The sequence below is a fragment of the Grammomys surdaster genome, unplaced genomic scaffold (assembly GCF_004785775.1).
Source record: "Grammomys surdaster isolate TR1022 unplaced genomic scaffold, NIH_TR_1.0 130, whole genome shotgun sequence".
Lineage (NCBI taxonomy): Eukaryota > Metazoa > Chordata > Mammalia > Rodentia > Muridae > Grammomys > Grammomys surdaster.
In genome coordinates, this window is record NW_021604588.1 from 5,658,679 (window position 1) to 5,679,245 (window position 20,567).

The 20,567-nt window shown below is 38.5% G+C and overlaps 1 protein-coding gene across 7 annotated transcripts in view; it reads right to left on the bottom strand.

The window, feature by feature from the left end:
• Nucleotides 1-3,255: 3,255 nt before the first annotated feature.
• Rabgap1l (RAB GTPase activating protein 1 like) overlaps nt 3,256-20,567 on the bottom strand; it is a 567,726-nt gene continuing 550,414 nt past the window's right edge. For all 7 annotated transcript variants that reach the window (XM_028758413.1, XM_028758415.1, XM_028758421.1 and 4 more), the window contains 4 exons: nt 19,334-19,417; nt 15,336-15,407; nt 10,510-10,707; nt 3,256-8,437 (listed from right to left, as the gene is read on the bottom strand). In XM_028758413.1, coding sequence (XP_028614246.1) covers nt 8,285-8,437; nt 10,510-10,707; nt 15,336-15,407; nt 19,334-19,417 — 507 coding nt within the window. In that variant the 3' untranslated portion in view covers nt 3,256-8,284. The remainder of the gene's footprint in view (nt 8,438-10,509; nt 10,708-15,335; nt 15,408-19,333; nt 19,418-20,567) is intronic.

The following is a 20,567-nucleotide window of genomic DNA, read 5'->3' on the forward strand; positions in this document are numbered from 1 at the left end:
AAAAATGTTTTATTCTGCAGAAGTCAAGCAGGGATGACCTTTATCATACCTCATCTCTAGGGACATTCCATTGCCGGGACATGGAGGCTAGAAACCATTGCTGAGGAAGTCTGGAAATTTCTACTGACCCATTGTCCTTGCCTCAGGCCAGGTGTTAGGGCAGCTTCTGAGGACTGGACTTGGCCAGTCCTGAACTGCCATTTTGAAGCCTGTCATGGAGTCAGCCTATCCTTCTCAGACTAAGAGAGGCTGACTTGGACAAGTGACCTATGTAGCAAAAATGGTTGAGTTATATAGAGATTGAAGGGACTGGTTTGGCACAAGACACCCCAAGACCAAAGTCTCAACACAAAGATTTATTTGCCCTAGTGGGACAAACAACAGGAGAAGCAGAAAGGAGAAAGGGAGAGAGGGAAGGCTTGGTCCTGGAGGGACAAAGGACTGTCTCTGGATAAGAGTGGAAACAGACCTGGCCCTTAGGCAAATGGCAGTTTATAAAGGTAAAAACTGTTATAATGAGGTGTTTCATTTTGATTGATTATGTTAATTAGGATAGCCAAAAGGGGGTTTTTGGTTACTGGACTTTGGTAGTCCAAAGTCCAAAGTACTTTGGCACTTTGAAAGCTGGACCTTGGTAGTCAGCCTCAGGGAATGTTTAAAAGGGAGTAGACCTTGGTGGCTGATTTTAAGAATGTAATCTAAAGGGTTTTTTTTGGGGGGGGGGGGGCGGGGGGAGACAGAAGGTATAGGGGAGAAGAGCAAGGCCTGCAAGAGCCACGAGTGCCATGCTCATGCTGCCTAGAGTCCCTTCAGGGATCAAACTGGAAGAAGGGAAACAAGCCCAGGCCCAGGAAGGGAGAGGTTTAGGGTGAAGCATGCTGGAAGGATTCACACATATTGAGTGAGACCTAAATTTCTTAGAGACCTAACAGTATTGTTTTTTGATTTGGGTATAAGTTACAATGGTATGAGCTGTAAAGATAACATTTGTGTGGTTTGGTAGTTTATACCTAAGGCCTAGGAGTGAATTTCTCAAGTTGACAAGCATTACTGTTGTGGGGATCCCACCAGTTTATAGCCAATTGAAAGTCTTTAGTCCAGCTAGCTGGGCCTACACTTGGTAGTTAGGACCCTAGTGTAGCTCTGAATGTTTCTAGTAAGGACCTTTTAAAGGCAAAAAAACATGTTGTGGTAGCTTAGCAATTGCAAGGGGGAAGGTTTTGTGTAAGCTAGCATTTTAACAAAAGCTAAGTGGTATTAGCTGGAAGGGAAGGTTTACACAAGCAGGTGGTTTACCACAGTTAAGTTAGTTGGGGCATTTTGACCTTATGTTTCTAGAATAGAGTTAGGTAATTTCCCACGGGATTTTCCATCAAGGAGATCAAATTCTAATTAAACCTAAAATGACCTCAGCAAGAGTACAAGATGGCGGAACCTCTATACTATGCTGCTCTGTCATGTTAGTAGTGGGCTAATGGAAGTGTATGAAGATCATTTGGACTCAGTAGTTGCACAAAGTAGCAAGATCCTATAAATTAGTGAAATGAACCAACAGGTATATATTTTATATTTCAATTTTGAAAGTATCCAAACAATAAACAGAAATGAGGACTGGAATAGGAACAAATACTCCAGTGTACTCCATGGAAGCATCACCTAATCATCTTACCTACTTAGGCCCAAGAGTCACATTGAATCCTCATTGAATCCATACACCATGTGCTATATATATAGCAACTCCTCCTGACTTCATCTTTAAAATGTGTAGAAACTCAAGCACTTCTGCCCTTTACTGTTACCTGCTCTCACCTCTATTTTCACCCTCGTTTAAACAATAGCATTTCTGTTATTTCTTGAGCATATTGTTTAGTATAGTTTTTTGTCTCACAAGTCTATAATTTGATTTTTCTACTGCCTAGAACTCTTGCTCTCCAAGTCATCACATAGATCATGTCTATGCATTAGTTAAAAGACGTGAACTTCTAGGAGAGAATAAAACAATAAGTACATATTAGAAATTGGCTAAGCAAATCCAAAGCCTGTAGGACAGGGAGACTGGATTGGAAGATCATAAGTAGACTGCCTCATGATTTATTCACAAGAGGCCAGGAAGAACATGAGCTGAAGCTGGGCATGGAGGTGCATGCTTTTAATCAGGACAGCCAGCTGTCCTACACAGAGAAATAATAAGCTTTAAGTAGCAAAAAACTATAAAGACACACTTCCTCCCCTGCCAGAGAGACAGAGAAAACAAGAGGAGAGAGACGAAGGGAGGGAGGGAGGGAGGGAGGGGAGGGGAGGGAGGAATTGGTTGGAACTTAATTCTGCAAGCATCAGTCTTTCTTGTTTTTAAGACATTACAACAGGTAGAACTATGCCTACCTTGATTATACAAGCTCTCTCCTTCATAATGATTAATTATGACTTCATGGCAATGCTTAGTATTTGGTTGAACAACTAGGAAGTATAGGTGAACCAAGTTCACTTATCAAAGACTACACAGCTGGCTAATCCATTTCACCCACACCAGTCTCGTCCTGTCACTCTGATGTTCTTTATACTTTTTTGCTACTTAAAGCTTATTAGCCTTTTTCCTGTTAGGAAAGTTTACTTACCATACAGGAAAGCCGCCATGGCTTCCCTGAATAATGGGACTGTGTTAGAGACTGCCTAATGCTTTGATTCAATCAGGAATCTGTGTGTCCAAATGCTAAAGGTCCTTGTTCCCAGTTGATTTTTTTTTTTTGATCAATCAATAAAGATCCCAGTGGCCAATGGCTGGGCTCGGAGCAGGACACTTAGAGCTGCAGGGTCTAGGATGCAGGGAAGAGGATCAACACGACTCAGGAGGAGAAGGATGGGGTGCAGGAGCTGCAGGAGAGAACAACCAGCCTTGTGAGATTTCAGGTAAGTGGTCATTGGCCACTTCCCCATTGGGCCTTGGGTAGCAGGCAGAGGATTAGAAGTGTCCAGCCTTCTAACTGTTTAGCCTTGGGATGCCATGCTATAGATGTTCCTATTTTATTTTAATTCATTGCCTTTAAAGGTTATTAAACTAGCTCAAGATGGTTTTTTTTTTTTACTTGTAATCAAGGAACTTACTGTCTTTAATAGACTATTAGCAGTGGTATTATAGTGGCTATCATTTTGCTGTGTACATCCTGGAACATACTCCTATGTATGATTTCTTTCTAAGTTGACTAGCATTAGTAAGTTGATTCAAAATAAAGTCAACTTGAAAAAATTAGACACATGCACTTTTAAAACAAATGTTTATTACTGTTTAATGGGACCAAAGGGGCAACACAAAGCATTGAAAATGTCACTGGCTCACAAAACAGCCACCTTGTTAACCTTCTTGGTCACATTTGTTTATTCACAAGGTTTCATTCACACATCTAAACAAGATACCAATCCAATACAAGTTCATAACAATTATAAAAGTAAACATTTGTTGGGACAATGTACAATAAATTGCACTTTCTTAACAAGCATCACATTTACATCAATAGAGTGTACTATACATAATACATGGCATTATGGAAACAAGTAATTGGTCAGTGTCCTAGAGGAAGAGGCTGATGGCTAATGTTGATTTTATGGTCAATTAGCACTTTTCAGACTAGATAACTCCTTTATTCTAAGGTGTTTTTATTGTAGATGCTGGGGAAAATCACATTTCATAAAAATAGCATAGGATTTATATTACCTCCTCAGTGAAGGAAAAAGGCAGGACTTGGAAAGAAAAAAATGGGGCTGACAAAAATCCTTTCCCTAATTTGAACAAAGAATCCATGCATTATGCAAAATGCCAAGAATAGTAAAACCAATGCAGGAGGCTATTGGGACATCTTGGATTCTGAGATCATCTCCATCTTTATTCTTGTGCTTTCACGACAATAGTCTTTTGATGCATTTATATTCACAAATCTGTTTCTTTGATTATTTTCCATATGTAATATAGTTACTCAGAGTTGTAGGTTAGTGGAAGGAGTCTTGTGTTAATCAATTGTCAATAAAAAGTAAGGTTCATTTTCTTCTCGATTCATTTTTCTTAAATGTTTTTAAAATACTGTTAATGATGAGGGCACAATGAAGGGGACATGTTGATGGAGATGGTTTTATAGAAGGTGATATATTTGTTGGAGGTAAGTTCAAGCTGTAGTTCATTTTGTTTTGTTTTTTAAGAGGAAATTGAGAATGATACACAGGACAGCTGACTGTAATTACTAAAAATGTTGTAAGTATCTACTTTTTCTTATAATTCAAGCTCAGCATCACTTGTTGAGGTATAATCTATGGGAGGCCTCATGTTTGCAGAGCTTTAAAGGTAAGGAAATGGGTAAAGTGCCTTGCAAGTATTAACATATAAGCCACCATGAGAAAAGAAGAATGTGCTGAATGTGACTCCCAGCACAAAGACTAGACAGAATTTTATGCACGGTCATTGAAAACAGGCCACAGAGATGCTGTCTGGGCTTCCAGTTTTGAACACTGTGTCTCAAAATCTAATGTGTATTTGGTTGCCTGGTATCTAGATAAACAAAAGAACCATATACTCTATAAAAATTTTACCACACACACACACACACACACACACACACAATGCACACATGCACACTCACCCCTAACTATTCAGATCATACAACAGAATTGTTCATTATCTCATTTGCTAGATATTAAAGCAAAAGAATAATCTATTGTAGAGTATTATAAAGAATAAGTTATGTAATACAATCATTTTTCTAAGTGTCCTTCTTAGAAGATAAAACTAGGTCCTTTAAAAAATGATTTCTCTGTCCACCTTTGGGTTTGATGCACAGGGCTTGTGAGTTCATTAGCAAAGATGATTTCAGTGAGAGTACATGAATGCTTAGTCTGATATTAGCTACACGTTTAATTTTTTGTTGTTGTTGTTACTGGTGTTTCAAAATAGGGCCTTGCTGTGTAATCCTAGCTAGCCTGGAACTCACTGAGTAGCCCAAGCTGGCCTTGAGCTCACAGGCATGCCTATTCTTCAGCCTCCTGAGTATTGGGATTGTGGGTGTATATCACTGTGACCAACACTGATACTTGACCTAGGTGACTACTTTAAAGCTCTTTTATCTGCTGTGCCCTCTTACCTGTATATTGTTTCAGTTTTCTCACTTTCAATACCAATTCAATAGCTGGAGCAGGGGTTGAAAACAAATAAATATACATTGTAGGAAAAAGTGAACATTTTCAGAACATGAAATAAAACAAATACTAAACTATTATCAGTACAAAGGGGTCTTCTCAACTTTACCAGGTAAATTCAAGAAGACCAAAAAGAAAAAAATTACTATCTTAATAACTGGTGAGGGGAGGACATACTGTATGAAAAGATAGGTTGTGGCCTATGTGGCTTTCCCATTACTGTTTCCGATGAGCACTCACACTGAAGTATAGTGAACCAAGAATTTCTTTGCATTAAATTACAAGTACTAAAGAAAACCAAACTGTGACTTGGCTCAGGATGTGTGCTAAACATATGCACTCCAAATCCAGCTTAGTGTCTTTCAGCTTTCAAGAATATACTAAAAGTGACCTTTAAGTTATAAAAGCCAATGGGTTGAATCTTCATTGAATTCTACAGAACTCAACAAAAAGAGGAATAATCACCTCTCAGACACTGCAAATGTCAGCATTTCAGGAGTGTTTACAAGCATGTAAATCTTAGAGAAGGATGAAAGAAACTATCATGTTTGAAAATATCTTGGGACACTTGGCTGACTTATCTCTTTTCTACAAGGAATTCAAAATAATCATTTTAACTGTTGTGCCTGTCTGTAATCTCAGCACTTGGAAGGCTGAGGTAGGAAGGTTCTAAGTTCAAGGCTAGCCTAGACTAATGTAGTAGAACTTGTCTCAAGAGAAAAATAAGTTTCAATTCTCAAATATATAAGATAGTAAGTGAAAGTGAGATGAGTTAGTTGCTTTATGTTGGCATTCTGGAGTTGTCAAGCAATGGTGCGGTTGGGCACTACTGTGATAATGAACAAGCAATCACTTACTACTTCTTGGATTTTCTTTACTTCTGTTATTAACTCAAAGACAGTGTAATGCTGGGCAGCTTAGACATGATACCAATATACATGCCCCAGTATCATAGGGTACTAGAAAATAAAAAAGATTATGTATTGCTGTTATGTCTTTTGGAAGAATTAGACGAAAACTCAAAAGATATATTTAACTCTTAAAGAATATGTTCCTGGTGATTTTGTTTAAAGAGAAAAAGGAAAGTAGCCTGAAGAGATAAAGACTTAATCTAGAGCCATTCTGTTTCTCTCACCTATCACTTATTAAAAATTTGCAACTTAGGTATTCTGTGGAATGTACTTATTTTCAGAAGTTAAAAAGAGTTGTGGATGGTATTTGTAAGTCCATAAAAGTGCACCTTAATTTACCTTGGCCATCTGAAAAAGTGATATGTGCAGGCTTCCTGGTCTCAAAGCACACAGTACCAATAAAGCTAAGTAGCTGCACTAAATGACTGACAGAAACAATGTAATGTTCTAGCCATTATATTTTATAGGAAAAAAAATAGCTTATCAAAACCACTATGTAGGGAACGTTAAATTCAATAGAGCTATCATGAGTGCTGGGTTATTGCCCTTTTGGTAAGAAGAAATGCATCTTCTGATGAAATTTCTCAGAAAAAAACAAATTTCTATATGGAGAGCATTGTGTGATAAGTATGACATATCAAACAACATCAGTTTCATGGCCTGTAGATGATACAGATATTTAGAGATTAAAGAATTTCCACTTGCTAGAACTCAGAAATGATTTTAGAGGAAGGATCTATTATGAGCAACTTGCAGGCAGGTTGAGAGGTCTCTCTCAGACTGTGTTATTACAATATATGGCACAGAGGAGAACCACTGTGGCACTACATACTCTAAGATACTTTAGAAACAGTATGTATAACAATGAAGCTAAAGATGAAGATAAACAAATGCTACTGTATATGACTGACAGTTGTTTGGTTGCTATAAAGGGACCAAAGACTTCCATAGTAGCTTAGAAAAAGGAAAAATTAGTTTTGTTCTTTCCAAAGAATTTCTTGCAAGGGCTATTTATACAGGCATGTCAAATATAATTGAAAAAAATATTTGCACCATTTTTTAACAGCAACCTTACCATTCCATGAGTTAAGAATTTCTATAAAGATTTAGTCAATCCAAAATGTGAAAAATGCACTTGTTTCTCTTTATTCTCAGATGTGATACACCATTTAGGAGTTAAGGAAAACTTAGGAAAGTTGCCCAACACTGAGGTGTTGAGAAGATCTCCTCAACGTCCTTGGCAACATCACATCCTTTAATAAAGTACAGAACACTGGTGTTGGCCTAACAAGTCTGTCATCACTCAGTGCCTCATCACCGTTCTATTCAAAGTACAACGCTTGCACGCTTTTTAGACTTCTCCAGAGAAGGGACCCCCAAGTCTGTAACTTAAACTATCCATCTTTGAGGTTACATTTGTCACAAGTCACCTCTGTGTTCATACATAGGCACATCAGGAGAACAAGCTCCATTTGGAGTCCTTAAAATGATCTGCTAGAATACCAGAGCCAAATGATTTTATTGCACATTTATTTAGTCTCTATTTACCTAGAGTGTAGTAGCCCATCTACTCTACAGCTATTGGCCCTTCATTTCCAAATGTAGCCAACTTAAAATACCTGGAGGGAAACTGTCACACCAACCCCTGGTCTGTTCTTTTCTTGGACAGAAGTAGCACTACTCTGGAAGTCATTTTCAGTGTGAAACCTGTCAGTGATCATGCGCGGCCCCACGGTGTGCTTTATATGAATAATCCGGGAACGTTAAAGAGGCTTAGTTTCCCTTTAAAAACAGAATTCTGTGACAAAGATCTTACCATTTTAACCTTGGGATACCATGTCTCCATTTTTTATGGAAGATAAAAATTATTGTGAATAGTTAATTCTAAAAAAAGAATTCAGTTCTAGATTATTCATTTCCAACTAAATTTCAGGCATATAAAACAATGTGTAATATATACTATGATAGATCTGAATATGGTTTTCCATGAAGAAGCTGGGAAATAGAGATTCAACATAAATCAGGTCAGTTTAAATAACATCTCTTTGAAAAATGTCATACATGAAAGACAGAGCTACTGAAAAGAGTCTAACTTGCTTTCTGGTCTCCTTTAGTTTTTTCAAAGGGACAACAGGAAAAATTCTTGGTTTCCGTTGTTTTGATCATTGTGCTCTTGTGCTTGGCTGAGGCTGGAACTATGTGCTCTCCTTGGGTGGCTGAGGAGCCTGTGGTGGCTGTAGTGGCTGAGTGCCTGTGGCTGTTTTGATAGAGTTCAGGGTTTTACTAAACCAAGAGTTTTTTGCAGCTTGTATTTCATTCATAAGCGCTCCTCTCTGATGCTCAAGTTCCTAGTGGAAGAAGATCACAGGTTATATAAATGCCAGAAGAAATTAAGAGATGCTGTTTAGATTCACCAGGCCTCTGCAGCCAGCCCTCCCTCAAAGCCCAGGAGACATTTAGTTGGCTTCCTAATGGAAGAGAAAAGTGGAGAGCTAAAACAGTTACTGATGAAAATGAGAATCTGTGCTTTCTATGAATAGAGAAATGAACCACATTTTATTTTCCCCATCTCCTTGCTATTTAGGTCCAAATTTAGGTTGCAACTGGAGACTAGATGCTTAAAACCACAAATAAATATGAGTACAAATGAGTTCCAGTTCAAATACTGCCCTGAACATTCAGGTTCCTGACAAGACCTAGTGCTGAGGCTATCTGACGCAGCATGGTTACTGGGAAAAAGCAACAGATAAGTCCATCAAGACACCAGGCCCCTCTTTCTAACTGCTGTTATCCAATATGGAGAGAATGGGGCTGAGACCCAAAACAACTCGAAAGAGTGGGATTAGCCTTTTGTGAAGGTAAAAACTGAGGGCTTGGGTGTGTCATTTTCAGATCTGTTAACCAGAGTTACCAAGGATAAACAAACAAAAAGCATACTATTAAGTTCTCATAAAACATAATTATTAAAAGTTCATTTAAATCATGTTTGTTTTAATAGCATGGGCACATGCTATTAAAATATGATGGTCCAGGATATATGAGGGATACAAAATGTATCTCATGCAGGAACATCTTGACTCTAACCAAGGACAGTATTCTGAAGCCCAGATTCCTTTTAAAGGACAGCAGCTCACTACATAGCCCAGGCTGGCCTCAAACTCTCAGAGATACACCTGCCTCTGTCTCCTGAGTGCTTGGATTAAAGGTAGATGCCCTGATCCTGTCTCAGGTCAGCTTCTTAAAGTATGGGTTGAGACTCTCCCAATGTGTGGGGTCATATAACTCAATATAGGAGTCAGGGAAGGTCATGACAAAATTTGGCAATGCTAAAATATTAACTCAAAACCAAAGATGTAGTGAATCTGAGGTGTTTCTGTCTATACTTAACCCATATTCTATCATGTGACTTCATATTCTATCATGTCACTTCAGCCTTGGTTCTAAACACAAACTGTACATGTTGCACTGGGCAGGCCATCATGCCAGACAGCACCAACAAATGCTACTTCAAATACACTTTGGCTCAGATTTTGGACTTGTGTATGTTAATGTGCTACAGTATTTTTATTGTACATAAAAATTTTTGTTCTTATATAGAAGCACAGTGACTTATTTATAGAAAAAATATTTTACTGTTTTCCATTATTCCTCAGCATGTAAGTATCAAGGTGATATGTATTTGGATTACAGTGTCTTAGACTGTTTGCTTTCAAAAAATTCCAAAAACTTGGGGGCTGGTGAGAAGGCTTGGTAAGAGCACTGGCAACTCTTCCAGAGGCTCCAGGTTCAATTCCCAGCACCCACATTGTAGTTCACAACCATCTGTAATTCCATGTCCAGGAGATCCAATCCCCTTTTCTGTCCTCTTGTGGGTACTGTATACATGTGATGCACAGATACAAATGTAGGCAAAATACCGACACACAAAAATAAATCTTAGAAAAATTACAAAAAAAAATCAGTTGTTTGAGTTGCTGGCAAGTTTCATTAAAATTAAGCCATGGAATTAATTTTGTCTTCAAATTAGAACAGAATCTATAGTTTCTGAAATGGCCCAGAACATACTTTGCATTTTGGTACTATGTGTTTATGAGAAGTAGCATTTGCAGACTTGACACTTACAAAATTAAAGTATGAATCAACTTTGAATAACATTGAGAATAACTTTGTCCCATAATATGAAATATCCAGCCAAAATTTAATTATATCAAAATAAGTATGCCATCTTACAAATCAAATTTACTTTATATAAATACTATCTATATATTAGAATTGTTTAAAAATACAATTTTTCATGTCTTACTGTCAGTACATGTCAGATTTTCAGATCTATTCTATATACTCAGGGTTGTGTAATTTCTCTAGAGTAAAATGGGGTTGTTTGTCTTGTGTTCTTTTGATCTTTTATCAAATCACCAACCTGGATTTTGCACTTGGCTTCCACCAGCTGCAGTTTAGTTTGTGCCAGTTCCAGCTCCATCTCCCTTAGCTGCTTCTTAAGTGAGTCCTTCTCATCATCTGCTTCAAGTCCCTGGTCTTCTCTACTTATGGCCACTGGGTTTAAAGCTCCTTCCTTGCTGAAGATATCGCTGCAGTGTTTGCATGCCATCATCTTACCCTGAAACATACAAAAGAGACACTCAACATCAAACTGTATTGTACAGGGTAAACAACTTTCCAAAATAATATATGATTTTAACGATGGCACATTGGTTTCAAACATCCTAGTGCTGAAGGCATTGTTTGACTTGTGGTCACCAAATGGTTACAGTAAGTACAAACCCACCTAATCCCTGAACAAGTCCTTTTGTTCTGCTTTAAGCAAAGATAAATACCATTGTTTAAGGTAGCAGTTTTCAATCTGTGGATCGAGACCTCTTTGGGGATTAAATGACCCTTTCACAGGGGTCACTTAAGACCATTTTAAAACACAGATATTTACATTATGATTCATAACAGTAGCAAAATTACAGATATAAAGTAGCAACAAAGCTAATTTTGTGGCTGAAGGTCACTACAACATGAGAAAGGGTCCTAGCATTAGGAAGTTGAGAAGCACTAGTTTAAGGAAATACAAGTAACATAACTACATGCTCCCCTTGCTGGTCATGCATATGTCACACAGATAACAAGCAATGTTTAAGATAACACTGCTGTCTCTTCACTAAAATACTCAAGAATGAGTTAGAGATAAAATACATTATACACTTCTTATTCTAATGCCCTACTGTTAAAGAAGCTGAATGTGTCCATAATGATAACCATAGTCCTTTCCGTGTACATAAAGAGACTTCACCATACTCTGGCAACTCCTGACGCCATGTCTTCATAGCTACTCCATCAGCCTGTGTTCAGTTGATCACTAGAGTTTTGATTTGACATAGTCAAGCACTTCTCATTCAGGCTCAAGTCTTTCACCTTTTCAATCCCCACCAGCTTGTCTTTCATTTTCTCCAAAAGGTACTCTTCACATTGATGTTGAGTAATAGTCACTGGACACACTGAAAAAACACTGTAGTTTTCAATCTCTTACTTAACCTATGGCAACCCAGCTCTGGCACAAAATAAAATATACTATCTGCCATTCTTGCATTGTGGACTAAATATTTGGTACCTTATGATGCATACTCACTTTTCGAGGCAGGGTTTCTCTGTGTAGCCCTGGCTGTCCTGGAACTCACTCTGTAGACCAGGCTAGCCTCAAACTCTCAAACTCAGAAATCCGCCTGCCTCTGCCTCCCAAGTGCTAGGATTAAAGGCGTGCGCCACCACCGCCCGGCCCGGCACATACTGACTTTTTATTGCATTGTAAATGTTGCAAAATTACCAAATAAGAAAGCAGCCTCTCCAACCTCTTTCATCTGTCTCAAGATGGGGAGAGGGTGACTTGATATTAAATGAGGGTATTGACTCTTAGATAAACAATTTTAAGTTGAACAAAATGAAAGAATAGACGGATGTCACAAGAAGGCACACCTTCACAGAATCAAGGATTCTCAAAGTGTAAGTGACATGGCAGCTAGAAGTAAGAAATCAGAGTTCTCAGTGGCCGGGTGTAAGTCCTTATATACCACGATGGGTTCATTCCACCAGCCCCATGCTAAATGCTGAAGATCTACACTGGAGCTGCAATCTGGTAGATAAGGTAATGTGTGGCAGATGATGGTAATTCCCACCCAGCATCCACCCAAAATCCACCTCTTCTTTCATAGTAATAGAACCCTGATTTTATTTGAGCTGGCAGCATGTCCAGATCAGTGGTATTATTTCTCAGACTCCTTTGTAGTTAAGTATAACCTTGAATCAAGTTCTGATATATAAGCAGAAATGTGTTTCAGAAGACTTCTCAGGGCCAGTTAGAAAGAGCCTATTTTTGTAGAACAAGGCTGTTAAAGCCTTGCGTCTCCACTGGTCAAAAGTTCTGCCTTGGAATGTAGGAATGATGGAATAAGCTTCAGTTAACAATTATTTCTTATGTGCCCTTGAAGATGGAAGCCCTTGGGGTAGAGTGAACAAGAAGAGCACCTTTTCAAGATAATGGTGTTATTGCTAGGATAATGGCATAGTTCAATAATGTCCAAGAATCTACTTCTCTAAAATATGATCCCTTTTGTGTTTAAGCCAGTATTCTTTTGGGTTGATTATATGTACTTAGAAGTAAAACACACACAGGGTACTATGGTAAAATTTATATATGGGCATGTTTGTTGTGATTACAGTGTAGTGGACGAACTGGAGACATCACAGCATTATAGACACTAAAGAACAAATCTGGCACATCATACCATACATGATACAGAAGCAGCATGGGAGGCTAATGACCAAGAATATGGATTAGGGTCTGACTCTGGGCTCAAATCCCATTTCTGCTGCTTACCAGGATTATAAATCAAACAATGAGCCATCCATCTGGGGCCTCCTTTTAATTGCTGGAAGATGCAATCCTGTCTGTTTCCTAGGGCAGTTGTAGGGTTACAAGGACGGAGGCACATAAAGCCTTAGGACGGCACAGATTAGTGCATACAACAGGTGCTAATAAAAACTAGTCACTTTTCCTTGTGCAAGTTCACCTTTCTCTTTTAGGATGCCATCACTTTTCATTAGCTAATTTTTTTAAATCCTTTTATTTTTGTGCATTGGTGTTTTTCCTGCATGTACGTCTGTGGGAAGGTGTCAGATCCTCTGAAAATGGAGTTACAGACAGGTGTGAGCTGCCATGTGGGTACAAGGAATTGAACCGAGGTCCCTTGGAAGAGCAACCAGTCTTTTAACCACTGAGCTGTCATGTCTCTCTAGCCCCTCCATAGCTAATCTTACCTTCTTGTTTTTCTCCATTACTAGATAGCACTTATTCTGATCACATCTGTCTCCTCTAATGAATAACTAACATGTTGACTCTCTGTCCTCACTCACACTGCTTTTCTAGAATATTCTTTTAAATCTTTATCACTGAATTCTATGCATCCTGCAGTAGTCCCTAAAACTCTCAGGCCTGTAGCTCTTAGGTTTTGTTTTTTCTACACTTCTGTCAGTATGATCTACTGCAGAACCGTCCTCTATTTCCTAAATGATGTTTGGTATGACTGTGTGTAACTTGCCTTACAGGAAAATCACAAGCCTTTTTCCTTTGTACTTTTATATCAAAATTACAGTTCACTGATGTATACAATAACAGTTTCTCTTATATTTTTGGTTGTGAGCCTAGCTTTGAACAGCTGAGCCATCTCTCCAGCCTGACAGTTTTTCAGTAAAACCATTTCTGTGTGTTCAATAGAAATTCTTGTTTGGGTTTCATTTCCACAAAGATTTTAGTTCAAGACATATTTAGTCTCATATTGCTCAAATGTATAAGTGGACCTAGAACATATGAAGAATAGAAAATGCTAAGTAGAAAAAGAAATGAAAAGGTATACCAAACAGGGAAAAAGGTACCCTAAAATTTTGGTAGATTTAGGAAAAAAGACCACAGACCTTTTCTAATAACCTCAATTAATGTTTTGTAACATGAAGTGAGAAAAACTCACTTAAAATATAAGGACTGGTTCCTGTTATATAATCTCCTGAATTAATCTAAGTACTTTATGTATATTATCTTATTTACTCTCTAAAATTATGACACAAGCACTGTTCTCTTTTGAAGAAAAATTTAAGATTAGAGAAGTTACCATTAAATGCTAATCTGACTAGGACACATTTATGAAACCTGAATATATTCAACTAGAAAGATGTCTGGTAAACTAACACTATATTGGTATTTGTAAGAATTTATCGTGGGCTGGTGAGATGGCTCCGCAGTTAAGAATATTGGCTGCTTTTCCAGAGGTCCTGAGTTAAATTCCCAGCAACCACATTGTGGCTTATGGCCATCTATGAAGAGATTTGATGCCCTCTTCTGGCATGTAGGTATACATGCAGACAGAACACTCCTACATTTTAAATTTGTATATAAAAATAAATTTTAAAAAAAGAATATATTGTATATTGATATTATTGAGACTACAAATCCCTTTGGTATACAGTTATTTTCATTAGTTCTTTGAGAGTACCATACAGCTTGTTATGATCAGAGTCACTGCTCCCATTACTCATATTTCTGAGAAACAAGTAATCCCTTTTGTGAAGCAAAGAAATGACATGAGTTTTACCCACCAGGGGGCAGCATAAAAATAGCTGGTATACCATTCCTTGAAAAACATTAAAAATTGGCTTCCAGTTCAATGTTTTTATGGGATTCATGACTATGAGAATGAGTGGGTTTCTGATTGTCATGCTTTCTCTTGGGCTCCTTTTCTTCTGCTTGTCTTGTCCAACTCCAATGTGACAGTTTTTGTTTTCTCTCATATTTTACTATGTTATATTTTATTATTAAAAATTGTTTGCTGAATCAAGTGTTTTTCCAGTAGTGCTTGCTGTTCAAGAGACTTTTAGGGTAATCCTGCAGAACCCAAATGGAAGCCACTGGGCAACAGATGTGAGCTGGTGAACTTTCTTGGGTGGGTCTTGGGTGGGTTCCCACCACCCAAGAAGACACAAGCCTTAGGGCTCATATAGTCCCTTCTTTCCCACCACCTTGCCTCTGAAGTCTCGTGTTCTATATAGGAGCATAAATATCAGGAAAGACATACCTGAGGCAGGAAAGAGGACTAAGATTCTTCCTAATGTCTGAGTGTATTATACAAAATGTGTCGAGAGGTCTCTGAGATGGCTTTGGAAGAAATTATATCACAGAGATAGCTGACTTCTTACCTTTACTGCTTCTAGCTCCTCCTTGCTGGCTGCTTGCTGTTTCTCCAGCCTGGTACTTAACTGAGAACATATCTAAAGACAGAGAAGAGAGTCTCTTTACTAAGAAACAGAATGAATGGTGACTTAACTGTTTATCAATTCACAAAGCACACTGGCACGTCTGATCCTAGGAGACGTTTTGCAAACGAGCAGCACTGCAAATAGTCATTTCTGAAATGAGCAGAAGGCCTGCAAGCTCCATGTGTGATGCATAACTTAATCAGGAGAGACATATAGCATAGAAATGGGCTCTTATCACTAGCTTTCTGTGGCTAGCAATAACGAATTCAGAGCCTCCCTATGGAACCACCTAGTAAATCTCTATTGAGAATCTACTTTGTACAGAGTATTATACTAGGAATTCAGTGAAGAGAATTCTAAACTAGCAACAATTCCCACTGGGCTATATAGAATATCTCTTCTGAATAATAACAGTTTCCATAAGTATCATAGTGAATAAAATGCTTCAGTTCCTTCATGACTAACCAGTGCTATGCTACAGTAATCAAATGAAGACAATAGGTGTGCAGGGTGCAGTCTAGAACTGAACAGCACCTGGCCAGTAGGAAGCACATATTTAATAAAAATCTATTTCATGATTGATTCTGAAATAAGGTGTTGGTACTGAAAACAAGCCAAAAGAAATGCTTTCTGGGGTGAAAATGTTTAAAAAATAGAATGTTCAAATCTATTGTCTGAAATAAGACTCTTCTTTTACAAAAATGAATGAAAATAAATCTTAAAACATATGAAACAAAATAGGAACATGAATGAAAATTAAGAGATGTAGAGATGTCAAATTTCAAAGTATACACTAGACTCATAACATGTATAACCCATCTAGATTTATTTATTTCATGTATGTACACATTTGCCTGAGTGTATGTGTGTATGCCAGTGTGTGTCTGGTGTCCACAGAACTTACAAAAAAGCGTTGGATCTGTAGTTCCAGATGGCTGTGAACCACCATGTGGGCACTGGCAAATGAACCCAGGTCTTTTGTTAAGAGCATCAAGTATTTCTAACTGATGAGCCATCTCTATAGCTCCTCCAAAAAAATTAAAAAACTTCTAGTTAACATATAAAAGAAATTAAGGGCTGGAGAGATGTTCAGTCCATAATAGGGACTGCTGAGCAGGTGTCAGGGACCTGAGTTCAGAGCTCATGGTCAAAGCCTAGTATGGCTGTGCACTTGAATACAGAGGCCACCTGCAGCAAAAATGTGTCAATAAAAATGTATTTGCATGTAAGGACAGGTTACAGGGCTCACAGCCTTCATGTTCCCAGTGCTAATTTCCATCTAATTATCTCACAAAAATCTCAGAATTAGTTTTGCCCTTTCTAGCAAGACCAACTAACCAACCCAAAACAAACCCTGTATCTCCTCTGTTTTAACTATTACTATTTTGGTTTTGGAATCTATTTCTTCTCATTTTTAGTCTGAGCTGTGTTTCTGTCTGTGGAACTCTCCCACTGGTTCTGTATTCCTTACTACATCTAAATATCCACAAGCAGCTACTTCTGCTCAGAAAATCCTGTTTCAAACAAAATACAAACCCCAACTCTTCAGCCCAGAGCCCCTGTAGATTTTTATTTCACTTCTGTATTTGAATCTCTTACCAAGTGAAATGCTTTTCTGTTCACTAATCTACTTCCATTCCACTCCTCTTTACACCGTCTTCCATCTGGCATTCCTCCAAGTCCACACACTAAGTCTTGCCCAGCCTTTAAGTGCAGGTCAAACCATAACTGGTTCACAGAAGGTTTCCGGCACATGCTCTGGGAGCACGTACACTGACAGGAAGAGGGATACTTCCCCATGTACAGTGGGTTCCCTGTAAAAATTATCTTTTTTTCTTCTGAAATAATTGTCTCTGAAGCTTACTGCTTCAGTATGTTAATTAGGGCCTGTCCTGGCACCTTCTAGCCCCCATGCAATCTAATCTAGGTTTAGAACATTTTTCAGCCTCTGAGATTTGCTGTTAAATAAGCTCACCCTTTCCTAGTTCTTTCTGAACTCTGGCTGGCTGGTTCAACTCAGCTGTTCTGGCTCAAACTCCTCTCCAAGCTAACTGATTCTGTCTGCCTCCCCTGACTCTGCCTTTCCGAATGAATTGCTCTGCTTAGCCTCAAACTAACTTTAGCAATCTTTTCTAATCTTTTGGCTCCTCCTGTCTTCCCCTGTGTCTCTTCAATCTGTTTCTGTGAAACTCTCCCTGTAAACCTGCCTCCTCCTGTCCTTTCTCTGTGCTGCTCTCCTACAGAGCCTCCCTTTCCTTTCTCTCCTGAGTGTTGGGCATATCCTATTCTGTCAAATCTTTCTCTGATTCTTCACTTTGTCTGCTACTCAATTAGAGATCATTTTTAAACATGGGCACTTCCTTCTACAAACTAACTTTACCTTCACTGTTTGGGATTAAAGGTATGTGCTAAGGACTGAGCCACACCACAACTAAAACCAGTTTTTTTTTTCAATAAGTAACACAATTTTTGGTTCACAGTGTAATCAGATATTCTGCAATAGTTCCTTATGTCTATGTACAGGAATTACCCCCCCCCACACACACACACACACTCTAAGAGAAGCAAGAGGGTGGTATGAAAGCAAACATTTATAATACTAGCACTGGAGAGCTGAGGCAAAAGAATTAAGGGATTCGGGCACTTTAAAACAAAAGAATAAAAACAAAAAAACAAAAATACTTTCTAGAGGAGAAAAAGTAGACTACTTCATTTTATGATTCCTGTGAACTATCAATCAAGCTTCACCACCAGAAAGCATTAAATAAACACACAGCTATCACAACAAGTGGAAGACAGCTCTGAAACCTCATTTCAAATACACACTCCATGAAGAGGAGAGATATTTACACACACACACACACACACACAATGTATGTGTGTATGTATGTACATGTGTGTATATGTATGTGCATATGTCTAGACATGTTTACATAAATATGTGTATATTTATGTATGTCACATTTATGCATTTATTTCATGGATCTACAGCCTCAGCCCTGAGATAGCTTTCTGAAAAGATGTTCCTAACGTATGAATGGACTAATATCCTCCTAAAAAATAATAGGAATTACATAATTTACTCCCTTTAAATATTTACTTATATAGCATTTGTTTATATGATGTATACACAATACAATCCTTATCTCTAGTTAGTATAATTAAGGGAGGCTTGTTTTGTATTTTTCTGCATGTAACCAATTTTTTACGAAACATTTCACTTGTATGCATAAAAACACTATAAAAATGCACATATGAGATGTCAACATCCTATATACACTGATATCCCAAGGAAATCCTCTGATCAGAAAATAGCACATAGCACTGTAAATTCTGAAAGCCTAGAACTTAAAGTCTTCTTAGGATGAGAGGTCCTTGCCATGTCCAGCTACCAATAAGAAGGACATAAAGATACAGCAAGACTTGGAATGAAGGCTTTCTAGGACCACCCTGCTGACAGAGCAAGAAATGTCTTCAGGTACAGACAGCTCTCTGGTAAAGAAGCATCCTAAAGTCCACAGACAATTTTTGGCCAGTACTGGTTTAGTGGGCAAGTCTACATAACCAGCTTTGGGGGGATCATAAGAGCTGGTCAAAACATACTCCCCTCCCCTAGCCTCTGCCCCTTTAATATGGTTTCTAAGCTTTGCAAAGAGGCAAATATTACCAGTGTGACCTACTAGACAAGAATCTCAATGGGACTGTTTCCTATCCCACAGGAGCAGCGCAACACTAAAAAACTCCAACAGTTTGTGCTGGTCAACTTAGCATCTCGAGTCATCAGCCAGCAAATCCAACTACTAGTGCCTACTCCAGAGTACAGAGTAAGACACTGGTCTCCATAAATCTAGAAATCTTCTCTGGAAACGACAAACAAAATATTGTAAGTGAAAGTAATTGCTTTTATAGAAAAAAAAAAGCCCCCAGTGGCACATTACCTGTTTATACTCAGCTATGATGGCTGTAGTCTTCTTTATCTCATATTCTGCCTTTTCTAGCTGTTTCCTGAAGACTTCTTTTAGCTAAAAAAAAAAAAAGAAAGAAAGAAAGAAAGAAAGAAAGAAAGAAAAGAAAAAAGAAGATCAAAACAGTCAAACTTGGTATTTTTTATGATTTTTTTTAATTTTGTGTATATGTATGTGGGTATGTACACATGTGTGCCAGCAAAGGTCAGAAGAGGGTGTTGGATTCCCTAGACCTGGAGTTACAGCTGGTTCTGAGTCACCCTTGGATGCTGGGAATTCTGGTCCTCTGTAAGAGCAGCAAGTGCTCTTAGCTACTGAGCCATGTCTCTAGACCTTCAATCAAAATGTTAATCAATTTCCATAAATATCTACATTCAAGTCTTCTTGATCTTCTCAGTTTAAAGCCTACCACTCATAGAGATGAAGAAGGCTTTCATTTCTCTATAAAGTGGAAGACATACAAGGGGCCCCATAATAAAAGTGTTTTTGTTTTCCAGGTACTTGATGAATGCACTGCTGAGTGTTAGCTCAGAAGCTGGTGTTATTGTAAGTCTACAACAAAATACTAGGGTGACACTGTGTGTTAAGTGCTGCTCTTAACGCTGTGCTTTGGTTTTCCTGTCTATAGTCCCCATGGCCGCTGCTACTGCAAGAGTCAGGAAGGAATGGAAGGTAAGAGATCTTGAGCAGGACTGGAGGTTCAAGGAGCCAGACAAAAGGAAAAGAGTGACACAGCACAGGGTATTTGTTTCCTGTTGGGAGCCGACTCTTAGCCGAAAGTGGCTATCATCTTTACAGCCATCTCGAGCCATATACCCTGACAAGAGACTTGTTTTCAACAGCCTGTAATAGCTGAGCACACTCTGATAAACATCTTGTTACACTGTTTAGTGCCCCCAGCTGCAAGGTGCTCCTGGTATCCATGGCTACAAGGCACGTGATGTAGTGGCTTCAGTTGAGCTTGTCCACGAGGGCAAGTCACATGGTAAAGGGTATAAATACCCAGGATTTCCCTTCTATTGAGGAGGTAGGAGGTAGAAAGTAGGAGGTAGATGGAGGTAGGAAGTAGTGAGAGGTAGAAGGTAGAAGGTGGGAGGTGTCAGGAGACTGAAGGAGTGAGGAGAATATAGAAGAAGAGAGGAGAATAAAGAAGAGACTTGAAGAGACTCCACCAGACTCTGTCTTGTATCTTTTGCGTCTCTCGCCC